The 27,493-nt window shown below is 41.9% G+C and overlaps 1 protein-coding gene across 2 annotated transcripts in view; it reads left to right on the top strand.

Moving 5' to 3' along the window:
- Positions 1-2,679: 2,679 nt before the first annotated feature.
- MCC (MCC regulator of WNT signaling pathway) overlaps positions 2,680-27,493 on the top strand; it is a 2,118,336-nt gene continuing 2,093,522 nt past the window's right edge. Inside the window, exon 1 of one of the 2 annotated variants that reach the window (XM_069625509.1) lies at positions 2,680-2,920. In XM_069625509.1, the coding sequence (XP_069481610.1) occupies positions 2,799-2,920 (122 nt within the window). In that variant the 5' untranslated portion in view covers positions 2,680-2,798. The remainder of the gene's footprint in view (positions 2,921-27,493) is intronic. The other variant, XM_069625508.1, reaches the window with a different exon arrangement.

Genomic DNA, 27,493 nt, shown 5'->3' with positions numbered 1-27,493 from the left:
GGCACCAAGTTTAGATTGGTCACGGACCACAAACCCCTCTTTCACATGTTGAGCCCGGGCGCCACCAAGACTGCCATCCCGAGACTGGCCAGGATCGCTGCAAAACTGCAAGAGTACACGTACGAGATAGCCCACATTGCCGGCTGGATAAAAAACGCACAAGTGGACTGCATGTCCAGGCTCCTGAACCAAAATGCCCCTGGGACCATATTCTTGGAAGATGAATGTGTCGTCGCCTCTATAAGCGACTTGAGAAATGGCGAGTACATGGACCTGAGTGAGTGCCACTGGCAGGAGGAGTTCGAGCAGGGCGATGCTCTACGGCGCATAGCAGTCTGGGTTCGCGAAGGGTGGCCTGACGAAAGAGTAATCCCCGAAGGCCTACGTCCCTACTGGAAGGTGAACGACGAAATCAACGTCATAAACGGTCTCATCCTGAGAGGCGACCAAGTGATCCCGCCCAGCGGAATTCGCAAAGTAATACTGTGAAGAGCACACTCTGGCCATCTGGGGTGCAACATGACCAGACGCAGGATACACAACGCCTATTGGTGGCCAGGCATGGATCAGGACATACGACAAATGGTCGAAAGGTGCCATGAGTGCGCAAACAGTGACAAGCGCCTATCTGTGAGACAAGCCCCCATGCTGCCCACCGAAGTCCCCAAAGGGGTGTGGCGCAAACTAGGGTTGGATTTCATCGGGCCTCAGGACAGCATGCACCCTGGAACATAAAGATGGAATAGCTACGGTCGACTATTTCTCAAAGTGGGTCGAAGTTGATTTCACCTCGGACATCACCACAAACAGTCATAGAAGCTCTCACCGCCATATTCCAGCGCGAAGGCTTTTCCGAGGAAATAGTGACGGACAATGGTGTCCAGTTGGTCTCACGAGAAATTGAGAAATTCCTCAGACTTAACAATATTCTTCAGCAAAGAGCAAGTCTCTACCACCCACAGGCCAATGGCCTGGTCGAGCGGGCAAACCGTTTCATTAAAGGGGCGCTGCAACTAGCGCATGCCTCAGGCCTAAACCCGTACAAGACAGTCAAGGAGGCCGTTGCAGCCCACTGCATCACTCCCAATGCCGTCACCGGCATGTCACCATTCCACCTGCTAAGGGGGAGAAGGGCAGCATCCACACTGGTACCACCATGGATTCATCAAGTGAGGGCTGACTAAGATGTGGACATGGAAGACATCTTTCGCATGCAGCGGAACACAGAAGCCATGAAGGCTCAAGGGGACACGTGTCGAGCCACTCGCCACACAGCAGTTAACAGAGGCGACCTGGTCAAGATATGTCTTCCCCAGAAAGACACTTCGACCGGCTCCAGATACAGCAGTCCCATAGAAGTCATTGCGAAAGGGTCAAACCACATTTGCACCAGTGACGGAAGGAAGATGAATCTAGAAAGGGTGGCCATGTACCGTAGGAAAGAATCTAGTGAACAGCCACACTGGGAAACCGGAGAAGATCAAGGCCAGCAAGAGTCACCCAAAAACCCTTGCCAGCCAGGAAGAGATGCCTCGGAGATACCCTACGGTGACAAGTTCTCGAACACCAACTCCCCAACCCCACTCAGGGAGTCACAGCGCAGGGCAAGACAAGGGGAACCTGAATCACCTGCACCTTCCCAAGAGTGCTCCCGCAACCCTGCCCTGCTTCCAGATCAAGGCAGACCACAGGGAGAGAAAAGGAAACCCAGCAAGTTTGCAGACTTCGTCATGGAATGACCTTCCATCCTTTTCCCAGCAAAGGAGGTGTGTGGAGACATCACGTGATCGCGGTCTCGTGAGATCTCGTCCCAACGTGATCTTGCGAGCTGCGCTCCACGGGGAGAACGTTGGCGCGAGGAGAGGAAGGCTGGCAGAGCCCCAGACAGGTCGAGCTGGAGAGCGCTGCTCCTGACAAGGAGCCCCGTTGCATGAGGCCCACATGAGCCTACACAGACAATTTCCAGAGCATAAATCCAATGCCAAAGGAGGCCTCATGGGGGCCCTGGAAGTTTACAGCGTGCAGTCCAACTGCACACCTTGCCCCCAGTGAAGTAACTGGGAGGCCCAGCCTGACACTGTGAGTACCTGCCACTGCCCAGCCCATGGACCATTGAACACACCTGTTGATATATAATAAAGGCAGTTAGAATCACTCCAGGCGTCCTGTCGTCATTAGAGGCCACAACACCATGCAAACCAAATACAGGTCCCCAGGGGAGGGCAAGTGTGGGGTGTTGCGGTTATGGAGTTCACACTGCTGCTATGCACCCTGTTCTGCCGATGAGACTCACTTGTCCTTCATAGTATCATGCTACAAGCTGAATTATTCATGCTGAAAGTTTTCAGTGTGTACGTCCTCCGCACGTTGGTCTAATATTTGCATTTCAATACGTAATCGTCCAACTGGGTGCTGCATCCATCTCCTGCTGTGTCCCGCTGCAAGAGCTCACCCCCACAGAGTTTGGCAGCAGCTCGCAAGCTCTCGCCTCCCCTGCATTCCTCAGACTCGTCCGCACTTCCCAGTCAAAATCTACGCGCAGGCGCAACGCAGACGGATTCCTTTTGAAGTAGCCGCGCGAGTCTGCTCGTGAGTGGTCGCTAGCTCGCGCCTGCCCCTGGGCTCCAGCTGCACTGACAGCAAGTAAGCAAGCAAGGGCACGAGCCTGGAGTGGCCGCGCGCGTGCCCTCCCATTGCAGGCGGCCACACGCCTGAGTCTGCTTTGTGCCGCTGCCAGGGGCTTGGGTGCACAGTGTGCAGTGTTTCTCCTGCGCCAGTGTCCCGGCCACACTGGGCTGATGGCGGCGGAACCGGTGGGAAGCACCAGTGGTAGCAGCGACACCTCCAGCACTGGCGAGGAGGAGCGCATGAGGCGCCTCTTCCAAACCTGCGATGGGGACGGGGACGGGTACATCAGCAGGTAACGGACAGAAGGAGGGTGAATGGGGGAGTAAACGCAACTTTTTCTTGTGTGCACAGAGTAAACTTGAGCAGAAGTTGTGCAGGGACGAGCACTGGGCGTGGAACTGTGAAGATGGTATGGGCTGGTAGCCTTCGGTGCTGGTTACAAAGTGAGTGGCGTAGTCTCGCTGTGGGTGGTGGTGTTACCGTGGACCAGGCATGTGTTGCAGGACAGTGTCCTGCATCATCAGGTCACTTCAGACAGCTGAGTGCCCGACCACTGAAGCACGTAAAACCGAAATGATAAGTTAATTGCTTATAGTTAGAACGATTTCATACATTGCCAACATAGATGGTGTGCCTCGTTTCTCGGGGCTTTGGGAAAATCGCCTGACCAGTAAACAAACCCTGTCCGGTCTCGCTTCCTATCGGTGCAGATTGGTTATGATACCCCTTTCGCTTATGCCTCTCTTCGCTGCCGTTGCTGGAGCAAGCGTGCTCTTCTGCTCTATATATGCGCCTATACGGTGACTTCTTAGTAAGAGCCCGGACCCACTCTTAACACGTTTGACAAATAGAGGTATTTGCAACCAACGCTGCGGAAACGATTTTGAAGTGGGAGTTTTTTTTAGTTGGTTATGACATTATTTTTCATGGAGTAACACAATAGTTCCTAATAGTGGCATGATTTTAGGCGTGTACATATCTAGTTTAATTATGAAACGGATATGCTTTTGTGGTTCATACTTTTTTTTTCAACACGTAATTAATGCAAATCAAAAGTAGGATGTTTCACCTTGAGAGTTTCTTGCTGTAACAATGCTTAGCTGGTACCACTGATCCCAACACATACATTGAGTTTCCTGGGTGGAAGCAGAGGGCAGACACTTCTGCCCACATACCCCCCATTTTGTTTGGTATATTTGTACTCTATTTTGTTGGGTGTATTTGCCTGCTTCTGTTGAGTAAAACTGGCTACTTATCTGTAGGGTTGTCCTCAACATCTGCTTAACTAGAGACAAAGCATGTGGATTTGTATTGTGAACAGAAACCACCTGGCTACCCCTTTTCATCGTATCCTGACGGATACGGACTTGTGTTGTTCACAAGGCTCACCACTACTCTTCAACATCTACATGACCCTCCTTCATGAAACTCACCCAAAAATGGGCACAACCTATGTTGATGACACTTAAATCAAGTGCAGAATAGTCACCAGCGAGGATATAGATCAAAATCTCTTTGATTGCCTCTCACAAATCAATGCATGGATGAACAATAGTCACCTTAAACTTGACTCAGACAAAAGCAACTTCATGATCACGACAAACATGGGGAAATGTGCCGACAAACCAACGGCGGCCGCCTGAGAGAAGTCGGCCCGAGGAACCAAAGTGGAAACCAAGCGAGAGTACAGATCTCAGTGCTCCGCCAGCTGTTGAGACCACTCCTCCCATGGAACCCTGCTACAGCAAACCAGGTATACCGTTGTCAGAGGCAGAGGAGACAGTCATAGCCCAAAGTGGTCTGACAGACGTTAACCATAAACCCATAGACTGGTTGAGAGGTACAGTACCACAGGGTGGGGTGGAACAAGCAGAGGTCCAAAGCGGGATGAAAGGGAGAAACAGGAGACTCCTAGCACAGTTGAGCCATAAAATACCCCAGGGCTGGGTGAAAGCAGTAAAAAGCAGTCTGGCTGAGAGCTCAGACCCCTAGACGGGGTGAAAGATTCAGTACCCCAGGGTGGGATGAGAATAAGAGACCCCAAAGGTGGGCATCATAGTAAACACGCTCCCAAGCAGGAAAGGGAAAAGATGTTCTCCAAGAGGGTCAGAATTCCCCCCCCCCCCCCTCCCCAGCCCCACCAAGCCGGGTTGAGAGGATCAGTATCCCAAGAGGAAACAGACAATTTGAACTGTACAACCAAGCCTGAGAGAGAGACCTCATGAGAAGAGTCAAAACCAAGAGACACTTTAAACTGTATCACCAGGAAAAGGGCCTGGTAGACACCAGAGGGACACTTGGGTCAGGAACAGAAACCAACCACCCATTTCAGAGTTCAGAGAGAAACCCCTTGAGGGATCTTTTCTGTGTCAGTCTGTTAACTTTTTGTATTAGTAGTAGTGACAGAACTTATGTTAGGTTAGGTCGGAGAACTGAGTTTTGTTGTAAAACATCCTGACAAACGCCCTTTGTTGTTTCCTTTATAGATGGGGAAAGAGAACCTCTTGGAAGTAGGATCAGGGCAGGCCTTATTTTGGTTTACTAGAACACCAACTTGCAACATGGCCTCTTGCCCAACTCCTGAGTCTGACTTAACATAACTGTGTAACCTGGTTCGCCACATGTTATCATCTTTGTGCTGTTTTACAGGCACCTTTCCAGGGAATACCTAAGCCATCTTTAAATTTGTGATTGTAAGTCCTCTCTATTTGAAATCAACATTCTTGTTTTTCAAATAAATGCAAAATAAATAAATCTTAATAAACTAAACTTGAAACTAGTAAGGAGTGATTGTACTCTTGAGCTGCAAATGGTATTGCTGCCTCGCTGTATCAGGCCCTGCACTGTGCCCTGCGTACACACTTAGTAGCTGTCTGAAGGAGCTGCATCCCCAGAGTGGCCTGTCACGTAATCAATCTTCAGCTTCTTCCAGTACCTGGACGCTGCAGGCCTCTGACATTGCCTCATGGCTGTTGCCGTTTGGTTGCCGCCCACTGTGCCCTAGGTATAATTGTGGCCTTCCGCATCTGGCCCTCCATGTACTCGCACTTAAATCTCATTAAAGGGCAACTCACCTAAGGGCATAGATCTCTCCCTGTTTGCGCAGGGTGCGCCTAGTCCAATGTTCCCTCTAATTATTTTTCTTTATGTGCGGAACCGGTTGGCTGTTGTGTGCACATTATTTTCTATGTTTGCAACTGACTAGTGAGGTAAGCCACTTTGTGAGCCACAGTTGAAGAAGAGAGTTTGGAAAGGTATTTCCTCTCCCCAGCAACTGCAATTCTTTAATAATCTTACACCACTTTTTCCAAACACATGGGCTAAAATAAAATGTCATATGCGATTATACAGAAAACTCAATCAGTCCAATACTTCAATATCTGGCACAGTACCTTGCAAATGTACTTCTGTGCAGAGAAAAATGTCCGCCTCATTACCAGTTTGGTGGTAAAGTTGGCGGTAACTCCATTACCGCCAACTTTACCACTGTGCCAAATTCCGATTTTGGGCCTGGAGTGGAAGATTTGCCTCCAGGTAAATCCTGGAGGTAAATCCTCCAACTCAACGTCAAAATCGTCGGAATTTACACTGCAGTAATTCCGCCAAAAAGCCAATGGACTCAATATGAGTGGGGAATAACAGTAATTTAGTTTGGGCGGTTTTCTGGCAGATTTATGTCAGGATACCGCCCCAAGTCATAATGAAGCCCTGTATGTTTTATGCCACTGGAAAATTACTCATTTGTATTACAAAACACAAATATCTCTTGGTTGTGTTCCTAGATATATCGTGCAAACAATATTTATTCTAGAAGAAATGTTTCTTTTGTATTCTGAGTTTACAAAAAAAGGGAATTTTATTCTTGATGTGATAATCTTGTGGTCAGCCGACACGTGTTTCGACCCAAGGGGGTCTTTATCAAGGCTGGTGCGTTAATGTTCATTGACCGTTAGGTAGGTTGGATCTTGGTGGTGGATTGGGGTGAGTGGGTTCCACTCCTTGAATAGGCGGGCTTGTCAGCCAGTTACTGCTGCGAACGACCTCCCTGGCGTTTGTGGCCCTCAAATATCTCTTGTCATAACTGATGTGGCCGTCAAGAAACAGAATACATTTGCCGATGGGTTAATGCCAATTAAAAGCAATGTGTCAAAAACATGCTGAAAGGAGTTCAAGTGACACTTTAATGAAGTAATTCAAGACCCAGGCGAACAAGCTTCTAATAATTTGTGTAAGGATGATAATTGGATCAGAATAACCGCACCTTAGAATATAATGATCCTAAATTCCTGTGCCTCTGCTTACTATCCACATTACGTTCTCCTGTGGGTAGTGATAACACCAGCCTTAGAGCTAAGAGGCATATGCACCATGCATTTTTACTCCCTAAAAAAAGGAAAATGTGCCTAAGAAAAACGAGACACAATGAACATTGCTTCAACCCACAAAGCCCCACTGATATTTTTTCAAATTAGTGACCAGTAGAGCAGTGGCATTAATGCCCGATCTCAAAAGGAATTCTATGGGGAAAGAACATCTTTTAATAAGCAGGAAGTATCCTTATTGGCAAAGCTAATTACTTTTTTACTCCCTTTCTTACTCTGAAAAATCATTTGACTCCAAGTAGGGAGCAACATCTGATTAGAGCCCTGCTTGTACCCCTGACATAGGGAGTGAAATGACAGGGCACATAATAAAGTGTATAATTTTGCCAACCCTTCCGCACCACAGCCTAGATAAAATTAAACAAGAGCCTTACTGAGGTTTATTATGGAGCCCTGTTGAAGAAAATCACACATATAAGCCTTTTAAGTTAATTGCATCAATTCATCAGAGATACAAATGATTTAGTGCCTTCTTCTATAACTATGGATCCCTCAGTAATTCTTTGAGATCAGTTAAATAGGATGCAGGGAGATGCTAGAGATTGCACACACAGAACACATGGTTATATTGAAAAGCCCTCAGCAGTCAAGCATAGAAATAAAGGAGGTGCTGTTGTCTAGACGGGTACTAGAATTTCCTATCCTTTAGCAAACATGCAACACATTTCCTTCAGTGTACTGCTGAAACGTGTGTCTTGGTTTTTCATATGTGCTGCTTTGTTCATCACCCGCTTCCACCCATACCCTTTCCCGGGCTCCTGTGTTTGCCTCCAATACTAGTCAGTAGAGCACTGTAAAAAGTGAGGGATAGTAGCAGTAAACGCTCACTGGGATATTTGCAGACCCACAATGCTTTGCAATCAAGGCATTTTTAACATATGATGTGCGTTTTAAGAATGTCATGACTCTGCATGTGCACAATTCTTTTTCAGTGCATACAAGATTGTTTGCAACATACCCCACCCTTCTATCATTGTGTAGGATTACACAAGTGGTCAGTGAAGTTACCATATAATGTGTGAAGGTCTATGCCCAAAGGAAACCATGCAGTGAAAAGCATTCTCCTGTCTGAATATCCGGTGCCTTGATACTATGGACGATTAATAGAACAAATAGTTTCCTAATTAAGGAAACCCGCGTCCCCTGCACACTATCAAAAAGGGCCTAGGCCTGTATGTAATTTTTAGGATAATAGAGGTATATATTTGTATTGCTAGGGAAGAAATACACAAATATATCCTCCTTAGTTTTGTAGGTAGTTCCTGGTTTTTTGATTTGGTGGTTTTATTTTCCTTGCAATGGCAGGGAAATTACTCTGAGATAAACAAATGAATTGCCAAATATTAATTGGGTTATCTAAAACAGATATTTATTCAAATTTTTGACAAAAAAACATTCAATTTTGATCTGGCCCAAAGCGTTTCAAGTATTGCTTTCACTTTTCATCAGGGGCAAATAATTATTTTTTCTTACACAAAATTATTCTCTGGAGAGAAAAAAAATATAATCCAATATTAATAGTACATTCCAATACATATTAGTTTTCCTATGTGCATTTGGTTAAAACATAACTTCATAACAACTAAGAAGAAGCACAAAATGCTGTTTCTGTGTGGAATTGATAGAGTAACTTATTAGTATAGGTCATGGCTTCGTCCTTGAAATTCAAGATAATTATTTAACAAAAAAAGGCATTGTAGCTATGTTTAGATCTTAGGTACCTTAATGGGTAAATGACAAACAAATCTCCATTTCCTTGGTAGAGGCAGTTTTTAGAATTGAACACCTCGGTGTTGAGTCCATTGATCAATAATATGACAAAGTCAAAGTTCCTATTGTGGACAAAAATACTTGTGTGGTGGCTGCTAGCTTACTTACTTGGATATTTAGAATTTTTAAAAAAACGGAGAGATGTTTTTTCCAAGGGTGTCCTCCTAACTGTGGGCAGCCCCCCTATTAACTGGCTAGCAGGATGGTAGGGGATCCTAGTTAATCCTAGCCTAAAATAAATCATAGGGATAGGTTTCTGGGATAGTGCAATATGGTAACAAAAATGTAAAAGATGACTTGAAGATGGTTCACTTACTTGTATGTGTTATTATGAATACACAATCAGGCATATACTGGAGCTGTGAACTTAGATCTAAGAAGACTCCACAAGTGCTAATGGTTGGTTGTCCAACCCTATAAAAAGAAGAAAATAATGGACAGAAAAAAAGGAGGAGTTATAGTGTGGTCCCATTGACTAAATGTTAGAGCGACCAATGCTCATGTATAGCAGAAAGTCTACTTACAAGGCAAAGTGGCTTAGGATGTATGATCTTCCAGGTAGTGTGGCGAGTGGCTGGATCAGGAAACTCTCCATCCGCTTCTGGTTGAAAAATGGAAGCGGATCGAGTTTATATAGTTGCGGGTGACGTCAATCGCGCGTGCGCGTGATGACATCACAGCGCAGCCATTTTGTCTACTATACGTCATTCGCGTATGCGCGAAAATGCATCTGAATGATGCGAAAATCTTGTTTAACTAGAAAAAGATGGTAAATATAGGTGCAAGTAAGCGAAATGGATGAGATGCTACTAGTGATACTAAAAAGTCTGAGTCTGGAATGAAGATGTTAATGTAATGTTGACACAAAGAATGTGTCTAAATAGCTGCCATATATTGAAGTAGTTATTAAAAGTGGGGAAGAGAAAAAAGTAATTAGGAGTGGGGAGAAGGAAAAATAAATTGGGGGGGTTGGGGTTTGTGGGAGGGAGATGGGGGTAGGGGTGGAAAATGGAGGATATGTTTCTGAATGCATAAAAAGATTGTCATAATTCCTTGGGAGGATTTGTAAAAAGTAATGTGTAAAGAAATAAACACATAGGAAGCATAGGTCAAATTAGTTGTAAAATGTTTGTCATTATGCCTTAAGGTACCTGTACATATTTAAGTCATAAGATGAACTGTATATACAAAGTATATAAATTAACCCTTAGCCGACCCTCTAAGGGGTGTACCTTCTCATCATCTGATCATTAGGTCATTTTAATTATACTTTAGCTTTTGTATACCCACCATTAGTTTAGAGAATGCGTTTTTTTGGGGGGTGAGTATTGTCATAGGAAGGTAAATATGTGATCCAGTAGAAATCTGGATTAAATGACATAGGGTTATCTTTAGATAAAGGGATTAATGGACTATGCTCAGAGGTATGTTTACAGAAACCGAGCTAAGTAATACTCCTCATTCATCCCAAGTGGGAACATCGCATTCACGTTTTGAATCCAGTAAAGTTCTCTTTGTGCTAGGAGTTTTGGTAGATCACTGCCTCTTGGTAATGGATGGACTACTTCTAAGATCACCATTCTCATTTGTGAGATGTTGTGTTTTTGATCTCGGTAGTGTCTATAGACTGGTGACTTAACGTTCTTTGTTCTTATGTTGCACTTGTGTTCTGTCCATCTTTCTTTGGCTTTTTGGTTGTTTTTTCCTGCATAGTACATCCCACAGGGACAGCGGATTGCATAAATGATATTTCTTGTATCGCATGTAGCATATTGTCTTAGTGTTATTTTCTTGCCTGTGTTGGGATGTCTCACATGGTCACCTTTTATGATGTTATTGCAATGTAGGCAGGCAAATGTGGCTATTTTTCTTTTTGCATAGAGTAGTTTGAGGATGTTTTTGTTTTTTTCCGTTCTAATTAATTGGTCTCTGATGTTTCTACCCCATTGATATGCCATCATAGGGAGGGTCTGGAAAGAGTTCTTTTAAGGTGTTGTCTGATCTTATGCGGTCCCAGTTTCTGTGAATTATCTGCTTTACTTGAAAACTCTGACTCGAGTATTTTAATGTATGTATTAGGGTCTGAGTTTCTTTCTTGGTGTTCTTTCGGAGGAGAGCTTCTCTTTTTTGTAAATTAGTCCTCACAATTGCTTTGTGCAGTGTTTCTGTTGGGTACCCTCTTTTTAAGAATCTCTGTTTGATGATGTCATATTCATTCTGCAGTGTGGCTTGGTCTGATTTTATTCTCTCGAGTCTTAGTAATTGGCTATAAGGCAAGTTTTTGTTTAAATGTTTTGGATGAAAGCTACTATGTTGAAGGCAACTGTTAAAACCAAAATCTACAGAAAACCAACAGATGTTAAGTGCCGTCCCTGATCGTTCAATTGTTACATCCAGAAAGTTTACATTTGGTCTGCCAATCTCTACTGTGAAACCAATCCTATTGTTGTAACTGTTCAGAGTTTCCCAAAATCCAAGTAATTCACTTTCAGTGCCATACCAGATCCCGAAAATATCATGTATGTACCGTCGCCAGCATTTCACTTTGTCTCTCCATTGTGGGTTCTCCTATACAAATTTAGTCTCAAATTGGTGCATGAAAATATTTGCATAGGATGGGGCCACTGGTGAGCCCATCGATGTGACAGAGATTTGCAGATAGTATTGGCCTTTGTATCCAAAATAGTTGTTATACAGAATGATGTTAATAAATTCTATGGCTTTTTTTTTTTTTTTTGTTTTTTGTATCTGTACTTCTTGGTTCAAGAGTAGAAACCATTCCATAGCTTCTATGCCTTATTGGTGGGGTATTGAAGTGTACAGACTATTGACGTCCATGGTAAAGAGGATGAGGTCGTTCTCTGTTAAGTTTAGTGTGTTAATGCTGCTCCAAAAATGAGTTGTGTCCTTTAGGTAAGTATTGTTTTTTTGCACCAGTGGTTGTAGCGCTGTATCAAGATAAATTGCTAGTGGTTGAAACACACTATCTGTCCCTGCGTCAATAGGTCGAAAGGGAGGATCATCTTGTTTTTATGGATTTTGGGTAGTCCGTAAAAAACGGGGGTGACAGGATGTTTCTGAGTGAGTAAATCTGCTGTTTTCTCACTGATCCAATTCATATCTGTGGCTATGTCTATTACATCTTTGATTAAATTCTTGATCCTAAAGGTAGGGTCTCCATCCAGTGGTAAGTAGGTCCTGGTGTCATTAAGGAGTTTCAAACATCCCATGTTGTATGGAGTGGTATCCATTAGTACCAAAGCTCCCCCTTTGTCTGCTTGTTTTAGGGTTAGGCTGTTCTCTTCTGCAAGTTGTTTAATCACCAGTAATTGATGTTTACGGATGTTCCTGGTTTTTGGTGTTTCATATTTGAGACGTCTCAAATCTGTGGTGGTTTTCTGTTTGAATAGGTTAATTAATGGATGCTTCAATTGTGGGTGAAAGGTACTTTTATTCTTTAGTTCCAAGTATTTGTGTTTAGTTGCTGGTTTAAGGTTGTCCTCAATGTTGTTGAAAAACACTTTGAGTTCCATTTTATGTATTAGTTTAAAGAGATTAACTTCCTCCTCAAAGAAAGAGTTGTTGGTAGTTGGTAACTCCTAAAGTGAGTGTCTCTATTTGTGTTGTGACAGTGGTTTCGAGGAGATGTTGATCAGAAGGTTTTGGTTTATTTATTTTTTTGCCAAAGTCTTGTGACCCCCCTAAAAAAGGTATTTGTGGGGTGCGTGATGATGGTCCTGCTATTGGTTCTTCCGGAGTTTGTGAAGCTGGAGTATCCATACTTTTTATTCAGTTTGTATATACAGTTCATCTTATGACTTAAATATGTACAGGTACCTTATGGCATAATGATAAACATTTTACAACTAATTTGACCTATGCTTGCTATGTGTTTATTTCTTTACACACTACTTTTTACAAATCCTCCCAAGGAATTATGACAATCTTTTTACGCATTCAGAAACATATCTTCCATTTTCCGACACCCCCTTTACCCCTCCCACAAACCCCACCCCCCCAATTTATTTGATTATACACCCCAAGTATATTTTAATCCCCCCTTTTTCCTTCTCACCACTTCTAATTACTTTTTTCTCTTCCCCACTTTTGGTAACTACTCCAATATATTGCAGCTATTTAGACACATTCTTTGTGTCAACATTACATTAACCTCTCCATTCCAGACTCAGACATTTTAGTATCACCAGTAACATCTCATCCATTTCGCTTACTTGCACCTATATTTACCATCTTTTTCTAGTTAAACAAGATTTTCGCGTCATTCAGACGCATTTTTCGTCATTTTCTCGCATACACTAATGACGTATAGTAGACAAAATGGCTGCGCCATGACGTCATCACGCGCACGCGCGGATGACGTCACCCGCGTCTATATAAACTCGATCTACTTCCATTTTTCAAGCAGAAGCGGATGGAGAGTTTCCTGATCCAGCCACTCACCAAACTACCTGGAAGATCATACATTCTAAGCCACTTTGCCTTGTAAGTAGACTTTCTGCTTTCTGCTATACATGAGCATTGGTCTCTCTAACATTTAAAGTCAATGTCCACACTATAACTCCTGCTCCTTTTTTTCCTGTCCATTATTTTCTTCTTTTTATAGGGTTGGACAACCAACCATTAGCACTTGGGGAGACTTCTTAAGATCTAGGTTCACAGCTCCAGTATATGCCTGATTGTGTATTCATAATAACACATACAAGTAAGTGAACCATCTTCAAGTCATCTTTTACATTTTTGTCACCATATTGCACTATCCCGGAAATTTATCCCAATCGTTTATTTTAGGTTAGGATGAAGTAGGATTCCCCTACCATCCTGCTAACCAGTTAATAGTGGGGCTTCCCACAGTTAGGAGGACACCCTTGGAAAATACATTTCTCAGTTTTTATAAAATTCTAAATATCCAAGTAAGTAAACTAGCAGCTTATACAGCCACCACACAAGTATTTTTGTCCACAATAGGAACTTTGAATTTGTCATATTATTGATCAATGGACTCAACACCGAGGTGTTCAATTCTAAAAACTGCCTCTATCAAGGAAATGGAGATGTGTTTGTCATTTACCTATTAAGGTAACTAAAACCTGAACATAGCTACAATGCCTTTTTAATTTAAAGGATTAAGCCATGACCTATACTAATAAATTACTCTTTCAATTCCACGCAGAAACTGCATGTTGTGCTTCTTCTTAGTTATTAGTTTTCATATGTGCATTTAGTTAAAACATATGTATTGGAATGTATTATTAATATTGGATTATAATTTTGTGTAAGAAAAAAGAATAATTTGCCCCTGATGAAGTGAAAGCAATACTCGAAACGCGTTGGGCCAGATCAAAATTGAATGTTTTTTTGTCAAATATTTGAATAAATTTCTGTTTTAGATAAACAAATGAATTGTCAAATATTAATTGGGTTATCTGAGAGTAATTTCCCTGCCATTGCAAGGAAAATAAAACCACCAAATCAAAAAACGGGAACTATCTACAAAACTAAGAGGATATATTTGTGTATTTTTTCCCTAGCAATACAAATATATATCTCTATTATCCTAAAAATTACATACAGGCCTAGGCCCTTTTTGATAGTGTGCAGGGGACTTAGGTTTCCTTAATTAGGAAACCATTTGTTCTATGTATATTTGACCAGCCTAGATACCATGGCTGAATACTTCTCCCCTGCACCTCTAATTACATTCACCTTAAAATGAATTGCCTTCAGTCAAAATCTGACATGCTTCAATACAAATGTGAATAAGATGTGCATAGTGGTTAACAATTTTTCCTTTTTTCATTTTTACTATGGACGATTAATCCCAGACATAGTCCATACCCATTATCCCTTGTAGGCTAAGTAAATGAGATTGCAATGTTGGCCTCTACTTATAGGGTAATGTAGGATAATGTTAATAATACAAAAGTAGGAGAAGCTGAGCATCACATTTGTCTTTTCAACATATTTAGAGGGCAAATTAATATTTGAGTTTCATAATGCGTTAACCTACAAGGGGGCTGCTTCAAAGCACTTGTGTGACATATGTACAAAGAAGAGGAAGAGTGGGATTTGGTTACACATCCAAGTAGCCTGCTTACTTGCAGTCGGTATCCAATATTTGAGCTGGAAGTTAGATTATATAATGTGGGTGACGCTTTTGGTAAGGCACAATGAGTAAAAGAAATTCTGGCGCGTGCACATTATTCATGTTACATAAAACAAGTGGATGTAGTTACACGTCTGCTAATCTTTCGCAGAGCCAAGAGGGGAATAGTCAAGGTTGTCCGGTAGTATCTTAATGTACTCTCGGGCAGAAGTTAGAGTCATAAGGTAAAAGTGTGGTAGAGTCAGGTTTAGGAGTCAATGGGTGGGGAGGGAACATTTTTGGTTAATGTGTGCAGGTATATATTGGTTAGATTCTTCTGTTCATGGAGCCAGTTTTTCAAAATCGTTTTTAACCTCTTGTGTTGTATTTTGCTGTTAGGGATTTGGGGTGCATAGTAGTGTAATGCAAATTAGCAGAATAACAAGACTAGTTGCTTATTTTAAGAGAGAACATTTCAGGTAATTGCTGTGGCTTGTGCCTTATTAAATCTTTTTGAATAGGTGAGAATTGTCTGTGTGCGCTGCTAAAAATCTTCTGAGCGGCACCCAGAAGGAAGCTGGGCAAGCGCATATGCGCACAGTTTAGGGGGACCATTGGCCTAGACTAGCATCATATGTATGGCCCATGCAAATCTGTTATTTCTTTTGTGCACCTTAATTCACTCCAGTCCTACTATTCAACTTCCATCTGCTCTCGATATTCTATCTACTATTTTCCTTCTCTTTTCCTCTTACCTGTACCATGTGTTCATCAATCCCAGATCTTCGCTCCAACCGTCCCCATCTTCTTCCTCTTAACAATCAATCCCAGATCTTCGCTCCAACCATCCCCATCTTCTTCCTCTTAACAATGTTGTTCCCAATCCATCTTTTACCCCACCATTTCTTCTCCCCCCCCCACACTTATTTCCATTGGTCTCTGGAACATGTGTTCCATTTGTAACATCCTATTCTATTCTTTTGACTTAACTTGCAATTTCTTTGTCTCACTGAGACCTGTCTCGCCCCTTATAGTACGACTACCCCTGGTTCTCCATCTACTCCCTGTAAAGGAGCGGCAGGTGCACTCTTAGCAGCCACCCCGGTTACCAGCAATAAGGTACTTGGGTCCCAACAAAATTCCCTGCCACAAGAACGGAAGACTCTGGCAAAGTTCACTGTCTTTATTATCAACCAAAATGACAGGGATTGCAACTGGAAAACATAACGATTCTACAAGCTCCCATCTTCCAAATGTGTCACCTCGTTTTAACCGCTGGTGACATCACAACCTCAGTTACATCCCAAAAAACCTGTCAGGGAAGGGAATGGGTTAATCAAGGAAACCTACATATACAATCTATATGGGTTAGTCTGGTTATTGGATCACCATATCTGGTAGCCCCTCCTAGGATCACCTCTATATGTCAATAATACAAAGTTGCAGGTTGCCCTAAAGGTATTTGGCCCTTGCAACATAGTGTGCCTAATGTGAAAGGCAGTGAGGGATTGGGCGGAAACGGGTCTTCTCAGCCTTGGGACCTTGGACAGTTTTGGGGCTGAGTGAAACTCTACAAGGTTGGGAATGATTAGGAAGTTGCTGCTTGTTCCCAGCAAGTTGCTATCTCTGATCCCCTAAGCCCCGAGACCGAACATCCAGCTTTGAACCTGTATAATAGTTGTATCTTTCCACCTATGTTTCGATGGGAATGGCTTTCCCCCATCCACCTTGAATGAATAGGCTCTGTCCTGTGTTTTCAGGTCACATGTGTAGGGACCACAGAATGGAGCTCTTCTGCTTGTAATTATGAGCATTTTATGCTGCATCCCTTGCAGGTGCTTTATCGCCTTGGCTAACTGGAAACATTACATCTCTACTTTTCATTGGCAGAGCTGTGCACAGTGTCTGTGCTGGGAGCCCTGTCTGCGTGCTTTGACTGGATCGGTCTTTCAGCCTTTCCCCGTTCACTTCAATGCACCTATGGTTTCCATCTTTGCAACTAATATGGACGTCCATAAAACCAATCGAGCATGAGCACACTTGGCATACTTAGTCTTAGGTGTCTTGCGGTTTCTGCCTAGCAAAAGATGTGAGTTTCAGTCCCCCATCTATGCGAGTCGTAAGCATTTGTTTCATGTCTATCTCCAACAAACTATCATGTTCGTGCATGGATGCCTATATACTTCATGTCTAACGCATCTATGTCAGTGTCCGTGAAGATCGCGATATCAGTGATGTCAGTAAATGACGTCATCAGCGTTTGAGGTTATTGTCAGTCAACTTGTTCGATCAAGGACAACTGCTTTTCCTCCACATTGTCAATCAGGTATGGGTTAAATGGCTAGCTGAGCGATTAGCGTTTCTCATATCTGCGGTACATCAACAATGGTGTGGAAGGGCACAAGAGTGATGTGTATTTCTCGTTTCTTTGTCTTCAGGCTGAGAGTTGGGTGGGGGTCATGAGGGCCACACTTAGGCTCCCCTCTTCAATCCCCCCTCTGGTTGACAAGTCGACCACACTCACCAAATGGCCGTGCCTGTTCACGTACAACTTCGGGACCCAGACCTTGGTCACCCCTCCTAGATTTCCATGATACTTCACATGCTCGTCCAAACTCCAGGTCATATAGCTGCAATCTCCACCAGGGTTGCGCAATACCACATTACTCCCGATAGTCGCGTAAGATGTGAGGAAAAAGGAACACTGTGCCTGGCGGGAGCAGAGGAGATTGTGTCAGCAGTGATTTCAATGTGTCAAATGTCTGTATTTATTCGTCTTTTGTCTCCATTTCCAGTAATACTTTCATCCATATAGTCTTTTCAGCAGTCTTCCTACATTGTCATATTGCTTCTCTGATGGCACAGAAGGCAAATAACATGACGCAGAAAGCAAATGACACTAGTACCAAGGCGGCTATCGATACTTTCCTTCCGTTAGCCATCCACAAGGGTATCCAGGAAAATATTTATGATAAACAGTCATATTTTCTGATCGCATTTGTCTCTGCTTCCATTTTGGCATCCTGGTCAGAGAGTTGCGTGATAGCCTCTGTTAGGGTTTCATTTTCTTTGTGGTGAGCGGGTGTATATGTGCAAAAGGAAGGCCCAATCTTGGCGCAAACGCCTCCTTTCATCGCTGTGAGAAGGTCCAGGACGTATCTGTTCCATAGGCCCATTAACCTGACGGCTCTTAACTTTTCCTTGATTGCGTTAAATCCCTTGACAGTTGAGTTTGTCTGCTTCAGGTCCCATCGCGTGATCTGGAGCCTTTTGCTCGGACTGCTGGAACGATGGACGCAAAGAACATCTCGGTTCTGCTGAACAGCCTATGCTCTTGTGGTATGGCGTCTAATGCGTCCTCCATCTTTGATGACAAGTAGTATCCCTTCTTGTCAGCTCTACAGATCTCTTCTTCCTCAGAGTGTCCATCTTGGGGAACCTGTTCACTTGTATGTCTTTTCAGGGTACTACTAATGCTGGTGTGTTCAGCTGCGCTAGAGAGTTGATTCCTCCCCAGTTTGGTGGCAATTACATATATGCTTTGGACTTGCAGGCCCAGTAGTGGTCCATTAGTACTGCAGTGCCACCCTTCATTCCTGGTATCTGCTTGCATCCTTTTATTCTCTCCAACTTTCACTGGACCATCATTCTGGAAGCGCAATGAAGCACTCTCGAGCGGTAGAATTGACATAGGACCTGCTGCATTCGCCACCCAGGTGAGTAGTTTTGTACTCGATTCCCATTCATTGAGGCAATTGTCATTCTCCCTCTGGACCACTTCTACTGGAACTGTTAGGAGCAAATGTGATTTGCTTCGAACCATTCCCTCTTTCTGTCCTTCAGCTGTGTGCACTTGTCCATATACTAGTAACTGTGTTCTCTCTCAACATCCTGGCATTCCTCCTGTCTCCTTGTGTCCTGTCATGGGGCATTGCAATTCTTTTTGTGTTACTGTTCTGGCTTCCTCTTTGTGTTGGCCATCAGGAATGTATTATATTGTCTTGTCAGTGCTCTAGTAATCATTGATAATTTCTTTGGTTTTGATATAGTTATCCTCATACAAGGCATAAAATAAGCAGTGTTGCATTTGCTATGTAATTCTGTAGGTTTGCTTATAAAACCGGGATGTACTTTTATTAAGTTAACTATAATTTGTCTGGCAAAGACCAGTATGTCTCAACTTTTTTTCATATATATATATATATATATCATTTTTTTTTTAAGATTGTCTTGCAATTCCATTGCTAAACATTTAAGTTGTTACATAATTACAGTATTGCTACTGTAAAACTCTGATTTGTCTCCATGCTGTAAAGTGTAAGTTAGTATATCTAATCTCATAGTGTCAACTATATTTCAAAATGTTGGGGAAGATGCATCATACAGACACGTGAACACTTTTGAAAATGTGCATTATCACACAGTCATATACATTTGATGGCAAACCTAGTTCTGTAACGTGTTGGTTGCATGCATCTTGTACTCCACCCATTGGTTGAGTGCATTTCTGTTAATTCAAGTAGGTAAACTAAGATACTCGACCTGCAAGTCTAGTGGAATTTGAAAGAATATGCAATGACTGACTCATTTCACTAATGTCTTGCTTCAGCGATACACAACTGCTGTATTGTTGCTTATTATATGTCTTTGGTACAAATAACTTCTGGTGACATTAGAAATATTAGAACAACTTTGCTAATCAAATTGGGTTGTTTGCTACTTAAGAAAACTTTGCTAATCAATTTTGGAAGACTAATTTATGCCTAGTCATATGGGAACATCCTTCTGCGACATCCATCCTAATGTTGGCCATCTTCCTTGATATTGGCCTCTAGTAGTACAGATGCATTGTGCTCTAGCTGTTGGAATCTCTGTTGCTACGAATGTTCGGGATGTACTCAAGGCATAGGGGATGAGACAGCACACATAGCAGCTCTCTTTCGTGGTTTCTTTCGCCACCTTAGTCATGTGCTTATACCACATGTTAGCTACATGGGCCAAATAGGAATTTACCTGTTCAAAATCTACATCTGCGCTACATTTGAGCCTTCTTACTTCTTTAGCACCATTAGTCATCTGCCCAGATATGGCTTCCGTGAGAGCAGGGATCTGAGTTGTGTTAGTGGGAACCAAAGCATGTGCACGCAAAAACAAAATCTTTGGTAGTGCAAAGAGGGTAAAGAAGTTGAGACAACGGAAGGCACAAAACATCAACACAGCAGTTCGAATTACAAATCCCATTTTGCAATACTGGTTGTTTATTGTCCAGGAATGTCCATGGATTTTCCTAAAATAAATAAAGCCTCAAAAAAACATTAGTACAGGTTAGTTAAGCTCTCCTTCTATGATATTGGGCAAGGACATCAAAAATCAATCGTTCCCACACCAAACAGATCTTGGCACTGTTGAACAGGGTAAAAATTGATGGACTTCCATGAGTCAAGAATGGGTAGGTTTGCCACATAAAGAAGAAACCCATAAAAGTACATATCTAGGTGGTATCATCTGTTCGGTTCAGAAATCTAAAAGTGCTTTTCAAAGGGTGTGTGCAGGTACGAAACCATGTATACAGGCCATTGTCTTTACTTTCACAATGAATACCTAGTGTGAGAGAGAAATAGTGTGCCTAATCTAGCTCTGTGTTTTGTTCTTCTCTAGCTCTGGTCATAGACCGAGTTTAATCTTCGCTGTGGTGCTTCTTCTTTTCCCCAAACCGTCTTCGTTTTGGCTGGCAGAGGTCTCACCAATATAGTTCCAGGCTTTCTTGCCACTTGGTTTGACTGTGCAATTGGTAGTCTGCTCTAGATCGAAAGGTCGCTCGAACCTAGGCTTGAACCAGGGTCTCACAAAGTTTCTCAAATATACAGAACCTCCTGGATATAGAAGTGGTTTCTTGAGCAGTTTGGAATTTGATGCTGGTGTATTATCTTCTTCAACCTTCTTCGACCTCTTCCGCCGGTACTGCAGCTATTGAGGAATAAGAGACACTAGCCATCATCGAAGCAATGTAATCGTGCATTTACTTTCCTAAAACAAAAGCAGAACTATGGGCATCCGTCAGTGCTCTAGTGGCAGGATCAAGCAGAAGTCGCATGCACCGTCCTGTCACTACATCATGAGGGGTTAAATGGTGGTCGGATAAAGGTTGATTGCGCAATGCAAACAGGGCTAGGGGAAAGCAATGAAGCCATCCCTTGTTCAATGTTGCTTTAATTTTGGTGATTTTTCTCTTTGAGCAAACCATTGAGGTGCTCGTATATATTCCATTCTCTTGCGGGTGATAGGCACAGGAAAGCTTATGTGTAATTCCTAGCAGGGTTGTTATTTGTTCAAAAGTCTAATTTCCTAAATGAGTCCTATGTCTGAACACAGGACCTCGCACACCCCTCTCCTCCCCCCCCCCCCCCTCCATAGTGGGAACACCTCTCTAACGAGGAATTTTGCTGCTCTGAGGGCATCTGGGTGTGAACAAGGACTGACCTCGATCCACCGGGGAAAAAGGGCATACAACCACTAGGTTTTGCTTTTCCAAAATGTACACAGGTGTGTGTGTGTGTGTGTGTATATGTGTGTATATATATATATATATATATATATATAACAAAAACACATGTAAATTGAGGGTTGTAACACTACAAAAAACCCCCTACAAAACATGCCAAAAGTATTCCCAGCACTCAAGACCAAAACACCTTCTTACAAAATGCTTCGTTTTTATTCATTATAAAAACAAACAACCAACTGCGCAAATGTGCAAAAAAGGGTAGGTATAAGTCAGAAACCTCCCCATGGCAAGCAGGTTAAACAACACTCACCCCCCAGGGTGGAAAAATCGCCACGCGTTCCGCCTGGATCTACCAAGCTTCCTCAGGCTGATCAAACTCCACATCCTTGTAAACACATCCCATTTAAAACTGAAGGAAAGCAACTCGAGCGGGCAGCTCCTCCCCCCTCTCATTATCTCCGATCATGTGATCGCTTAATGCCGCATTGAAAAGTGTAAGAGCGGGCCGCCATGATGGAATGACTACATAGTCATTGTGTTCACTATGAACACAGCGCACTGGCCATAAACTAAATGCCATTTTGAAATGCGAGTAAATTGGCAAAGAGCTCCTCGCTCCACGTTGCATCTCCTTATTTAAAAACATACATTTCTTATACATATACTTGTGTTTAGTTGCGCTAGTGCGCCTTTCTATAACATGGGTAAACCTTATCTACATTGACAAGAGTTCACCCACTACGTCCCTGGGTTTGTAGTGTGTTTTTCTAAAAGCCAAGTACGGCACAACACCAAATTCATTAAACACCAAAGCACTCCTTTGTGGATATAGGACTTAGTGCCCTCTAGTGGATGAACGCTATGTTTGTGTTGATTTTATCTTATATATAAAGCTTTCACATGCTTTGGAATAATTTCCACTGTGATTGCATATGTCTATAAAATGCATATCCATTTGGATGCTCAATCTTATTTACATAAAAACATGTATTTACCACTACAGTTATAGTTACTGGACGTGACTCGTAAATGCTAAAAGGAACAATTCAATTAATGATCTTATGCAGCAAGCCACAGTATATATACAGAAACTATTGCAAGTGCTTAAAGTCTTCAATTTTCAACATCATATTGGGCAATAAATTGCTAATGTAGTCAACCCTAAATTGTGATGTAATGCTCCTCACCTGTAGCTTAATGCTACACATTAGAATACATAAATCCCTTTTACCAGCAGGGAGTATGCCAAGGTTACAACCCGGGGTTCTATAATTGCATGCACTTCCAACGATAATCATCCAATCTACTGGAGAAATACAAACATCTCTGAATCAATATTGAGTCCATTAGGTCTTAACGTATCAAATTTGCAAATTAGAGATGCCTCTAATTGTCTGAGTTTCAGTTCTCGATTTCCCAATCTCTTGTGTTGTGGTACATGGGCAAGACCAACAAATGACATTTCCTCCACATTACCACCATGTTTCTCCATAAAGTGTCCTGTCAAAGGGTTGGTTGTATCTCCATTCTTAATGGCTCTGTAGTGTTGGAGAATCCTGAGCTTGAGCATACCTATGGTCGATCCAATATAGTGCAGACCACAGGTGCAAGTAATAGCATATACTATGAATTTAGTCAAGCATGTTATTCTATGTTTGTATCTCCATGATAAACCATTAGAACTGACAAATGGAGTTTTTGATACAAAACTACACATTTTGCAATTCGCACATTTACGAAAATCTCCCTGATCTTGTTTCAAAAAGTGGCCTGACTTGGTGACTTCTGTGACCACCATACTAGGAGACAGTATGTTTTTGAGAGTGGGCGCTTTACGGTATGTCGCATTGGGAGCCGCATCTAGTACCTTCTTAAGATCGGGATCTGTCAGGAGCACATTCCAGTGTTTTTTCATCATTAATTTGACATTAGTGGCTTGGTGATTAAACCCTGTTATAAATCTTATCTTCTCTGATTTCTTTCTAGTTTGAATTCCAAATAGATCCGTTCTTTTCGGAATTTCTGCTTTTTTAAAACAGTTTGTAATTATGTGTTTATTGTAGCCTCGCTTGACAAACCTTCTACCAATCTGCTTGGCTTCTGTCTGGTAATCTGATTCTTTACTACATGCTCTTTTTGCTCTCAGGAACTCCCCATAGGGAATGGAATTAATTAGTGGAGTAGGGTGGTGACTCTTAGCATGCAGAGTGGAATTCAAACTTGTTTCTTTTCTAAATAATTTGGATGTTAAGCTGTTGTTCTCCACAATAAATAACACATCCAGAAAAATCAGTTCTTTTTTGCTATGTACACATGTCAATTCCAAATTCAGATTGTTAGTTACATAACTATGTCCAGATTCTTAATACTGAGTCTCGGTACCGTCCCTTATAATAAACAGGTCATCTATGAATCGGTACCAGACAACTATGTGTTTAGTAAATTCTTCCATCTCTTCTCTCCAAGCTATCTGTGTCTCCCACCATCCCATATAGAGATTGGCGTAAGTGGGGGCCATACAAGACCCCATAGCCGTACCCTGAGTTTGTTTGTAAATTGAAGTATCATGTAAAAAATAGTTATGCTCCAAGCAAAACTGAAGCATTTCCAACAACATGTTGTTGTGTTGTCGATGACTAACGGATCTGAATTCTAAATAGAATTTACAAGCTTCAATGCCCACTTTGTGCATGATCGATGTATATAATGAGACAACATCCAGAGAAACTAAGATGTATTGTGGTTCCCAATGTGACCTGGAATTGATCAGTGATGAAGAATACTGGTTTCTAAAAAATCCCTTTCCTGTTACCCCATTAATTTACTTTAATCCAAAGATTCATAAGAGTTTAAAGAATCCGCCTGGTCGACCTATAGTATCTTCTATAGGGAGTCTTTTAGAAAATACCTCTAAATTCTTGGATCACTATCTACAACCATTTGTTATCAGTCTCAGCTCACATATACGAGACACCTCTGACCTTTTGACTAAAGTAGACAATGTCAATTGGGAACCACAATACATCTTAGTTTCTCTGGATGTTGTCTCATTATATACATCGATCATGCACAAAGTGGGCATTGAAGCTTGTAAATTCTATTTAGAATTCAGATCCGTTAGTCATCGACAACACAACAACATGTTGTTGGAAATGCTTCAGTTTTGCTTGGAGCATAACTATTTTTTACATGATACTTCAATTTACAAACAAACTCAGGGTACGGCTATGGGGTCTTGTATGGCCCCCACTTACGCCAATCTCTATATGGGATGGTGGGAGACACAGATAGCTTGGAGAGAAGAGATGGAAGAATTTACTAAACACATAGTTGTCTGGTACCGATTCATAGATGACCTGTTCATTATATGGGACGGTACCGAGACTCAGTTACATAACTATGTCCAGATTCTTAATACTAACAATCTGAATTTGGAATTGACATGTGTACATAGCAAAAAAGAACTGATTTTTCTGGATGTGTTATTTATTGTGGAGAACAACAGCTTAGCATCCAAATTATTTAGAAAAGAAACAGTTCGAATTCCACTCTGCATGCTAAGAGTCACCACCCTACTCCACTAATTAATTCCATTCCCTATGGGGAGTTCCTGAGAGCAAAAAGAGCATGTAGTAAAGAATCAGATTACCAGACAGAAACCAAGCAGATTGGTAGAAGGTTTGTCAAGCGAGGCTACAATAAACACATAATTACAAACTGTTTTAAAAAAGCAGAAATTCCGAAAAGAACGGATCTATTTGGAATTCAAACTAGAAAGAAATCAGAGAAGATAAGATTTATAACAGGGTTTAATCACCAAGCCACTAATGTCAAATTAATTATGAAAAAACACTGGAATGTGCTCCTGACAGATCCCGATCTTAAGAAGGTACTAGATGCGGCTCCCAATGTGACATACCGTGAAGCGCCCACTCTCAAAAACATACTGTCTCCTAGTATGGTGGTCACAGAAGTCACCAAGTCAGGCCACTTTTTGAAACAAGATCAGGGAGGTTTTCGTAAATGTGCGAATTGCAAAATGTGTAGTTTTGTATCAAAAACTCCATTTGTCAGTTCTAATGGTTTATCATGGAGATACAAACATAGAATAACATGCTTGACTAAATTCATAGTATATGCTATTACTTGCACCTGTGGTCTGCACTATATTGGATCGACCATAGGTATGCTCAAGCTCAGGATTCTCCAACACTACAGAGCCATTAAGAATGGAGATACAACCAACCCTTTGACAGGACACTTTATGGAGAAACATGGTGGTAATGTGGAGGAAATGTCATTTGTTGGTCTTGCCCATGTACCACAACACAAGAGATTGGGAAATCGAGAACTGAAACTCGGACAATTAGAGGCATCTCTAATTTGCAAATTTGATACGTTAAGACCTAATGGACTCAATATTGATTCAGAGATGTTTGTATTTCTCCAGTAGATTGGATGATTATCGTTGGAAGTGCATGCAATTATAGAACCCCGGGTTGTAACCTTGGCATACTCCCTGCTGGTAAAAGGGATTTATGTATTCTAATGTGTAGCATTAAGCTACAGGTGAGGAGCATTACATCACAATTTAGGGTTGACTACATTAGCAATTTATTGCCCAATATGATGTTGAAAATTGAAGACTTTAAGCACTTGCACTTTAAATAGTTTCTGTATATATACTGTGGCTTGCTGCATAAGATCATTAATTGAATATTGTTCCTTTTAGCATTTACGAGTCACGTCCAGTAACTATAACTGTAGTGGTAAATACATGTTTTTATGTAAATAAGATTGAGCATCCAAATGGATATGCATTTTATAGACATATGCAATCACAGTGGAAATTATTTCAAAGCATGTGAAAGCTTTATATATAAGATAAAATCAACACAAACATAGCTTTCATCCACTAGAGGGCACTAAGTCCTATATCCACAAAGGAGTGCTTTGGTGTTTAATGAATTTGGTGTTGTGCCGTACTTGGCTTTTAGAAAAACACACTACAAACCCAGGGACGTAGTGGGTGAACTCTTGTCAATGTAGATAAGGTTTACCCATGTTATAGAAAGGCGCACTAGCGCAACTAAACACAAGTATATGTATAAGAAATGTATGTTTTTAAATAAGGAGATGCAACGTGGAGCGAGGAGCTCTTTGCCAATTTACTCGCATTTCAAAATGGCATTTAGTTTATGGCCAGTGCGCTGTGTTCATAGTGAACACAATGACTATGTAGTCATTCCATCATGGCGGCCCGCTCTTACACTTTTCAATGCGGCATTAAGCTATCACATGATCGGAGATAATGAGAGGGGGGAGGAGCTGCCCGCTCGAGTTGCTTTCCTTTAGTTTTAAATGGGATGTGTTTACAAGGATGTGGAGTTTGATCAGCCTGAGGAAGCTTGGTAGATCCAGGCGGAACGCGTGGCGATTTTTCCACCCTGGGGGGTGAGTGTTGTTTAACCTGCTTGCCATGGGGAGGTTTCTGACTTATACCTACCCTTTTTTGCACATTTGCACAGTTGGTTGTTTGTTTTTATAATGAATAAAAACGAAGCATTTTGTAAGAAGGTGTTTTGGTCTTGAGTGCTGGGAATACTTTTGGCATGTTTTGTAGGGGGTTTTTTGTAGTGTTACAACCCTCAATTTACATGTGTTTTTTTTATACGTTAAGGAGCTCAGCCAAAGCTTCTTTTTCCTAGCACCAGCTACGAGTTAGGCAGTGCACTAAATTTGGCTAATTTGTTTTTATATATATATATATATATATATATGAACAAGCAACAAATATGATGCGCAACTCGTCATTGTGCTGGTGCCGCCACTTCGTGGTATATAAATTGGAACATTTAACTCTAATGTGTAAATAAATATTCGATATTCATTTGGTGACCGGCCTACAGCTAATTATTGTACCATGAGCTTCATGGGAGTGCAGCTCAACCGCTAGGGTAGAACACTAGCAAAAAAGACATATACATTGCTTATCTTTCTCTCGAGTACACTTGAATGAGTAGAACTTTTTACGCGTGAAAGGCAATGATCGCACACAAAGCACACACTCAATTAGATTATAACATGACTCTTTAGGGCTGTTTT

Source organism: Ambystoma mexicanum, chromosome 6p (genome assembly GCF_040938575.1).
Source record: "Ambystoma mexicanum isolate Mex_15411 chromosome 6p, UKY_AmexF1_1, whole genome shotgun sequence".
Taxonomy (NCBI): domain Eukaryota; kingdom Metazoa; phylum Chordata; class Amphibia; order Caudata; family Ambystomatidae; genus Ambystoma; species Ambystoma mexicanum.
Note: the sequence above shows the minus strand (reverse complement) of the source record. Positions and strands in the feature narration are given on the sequence as shown.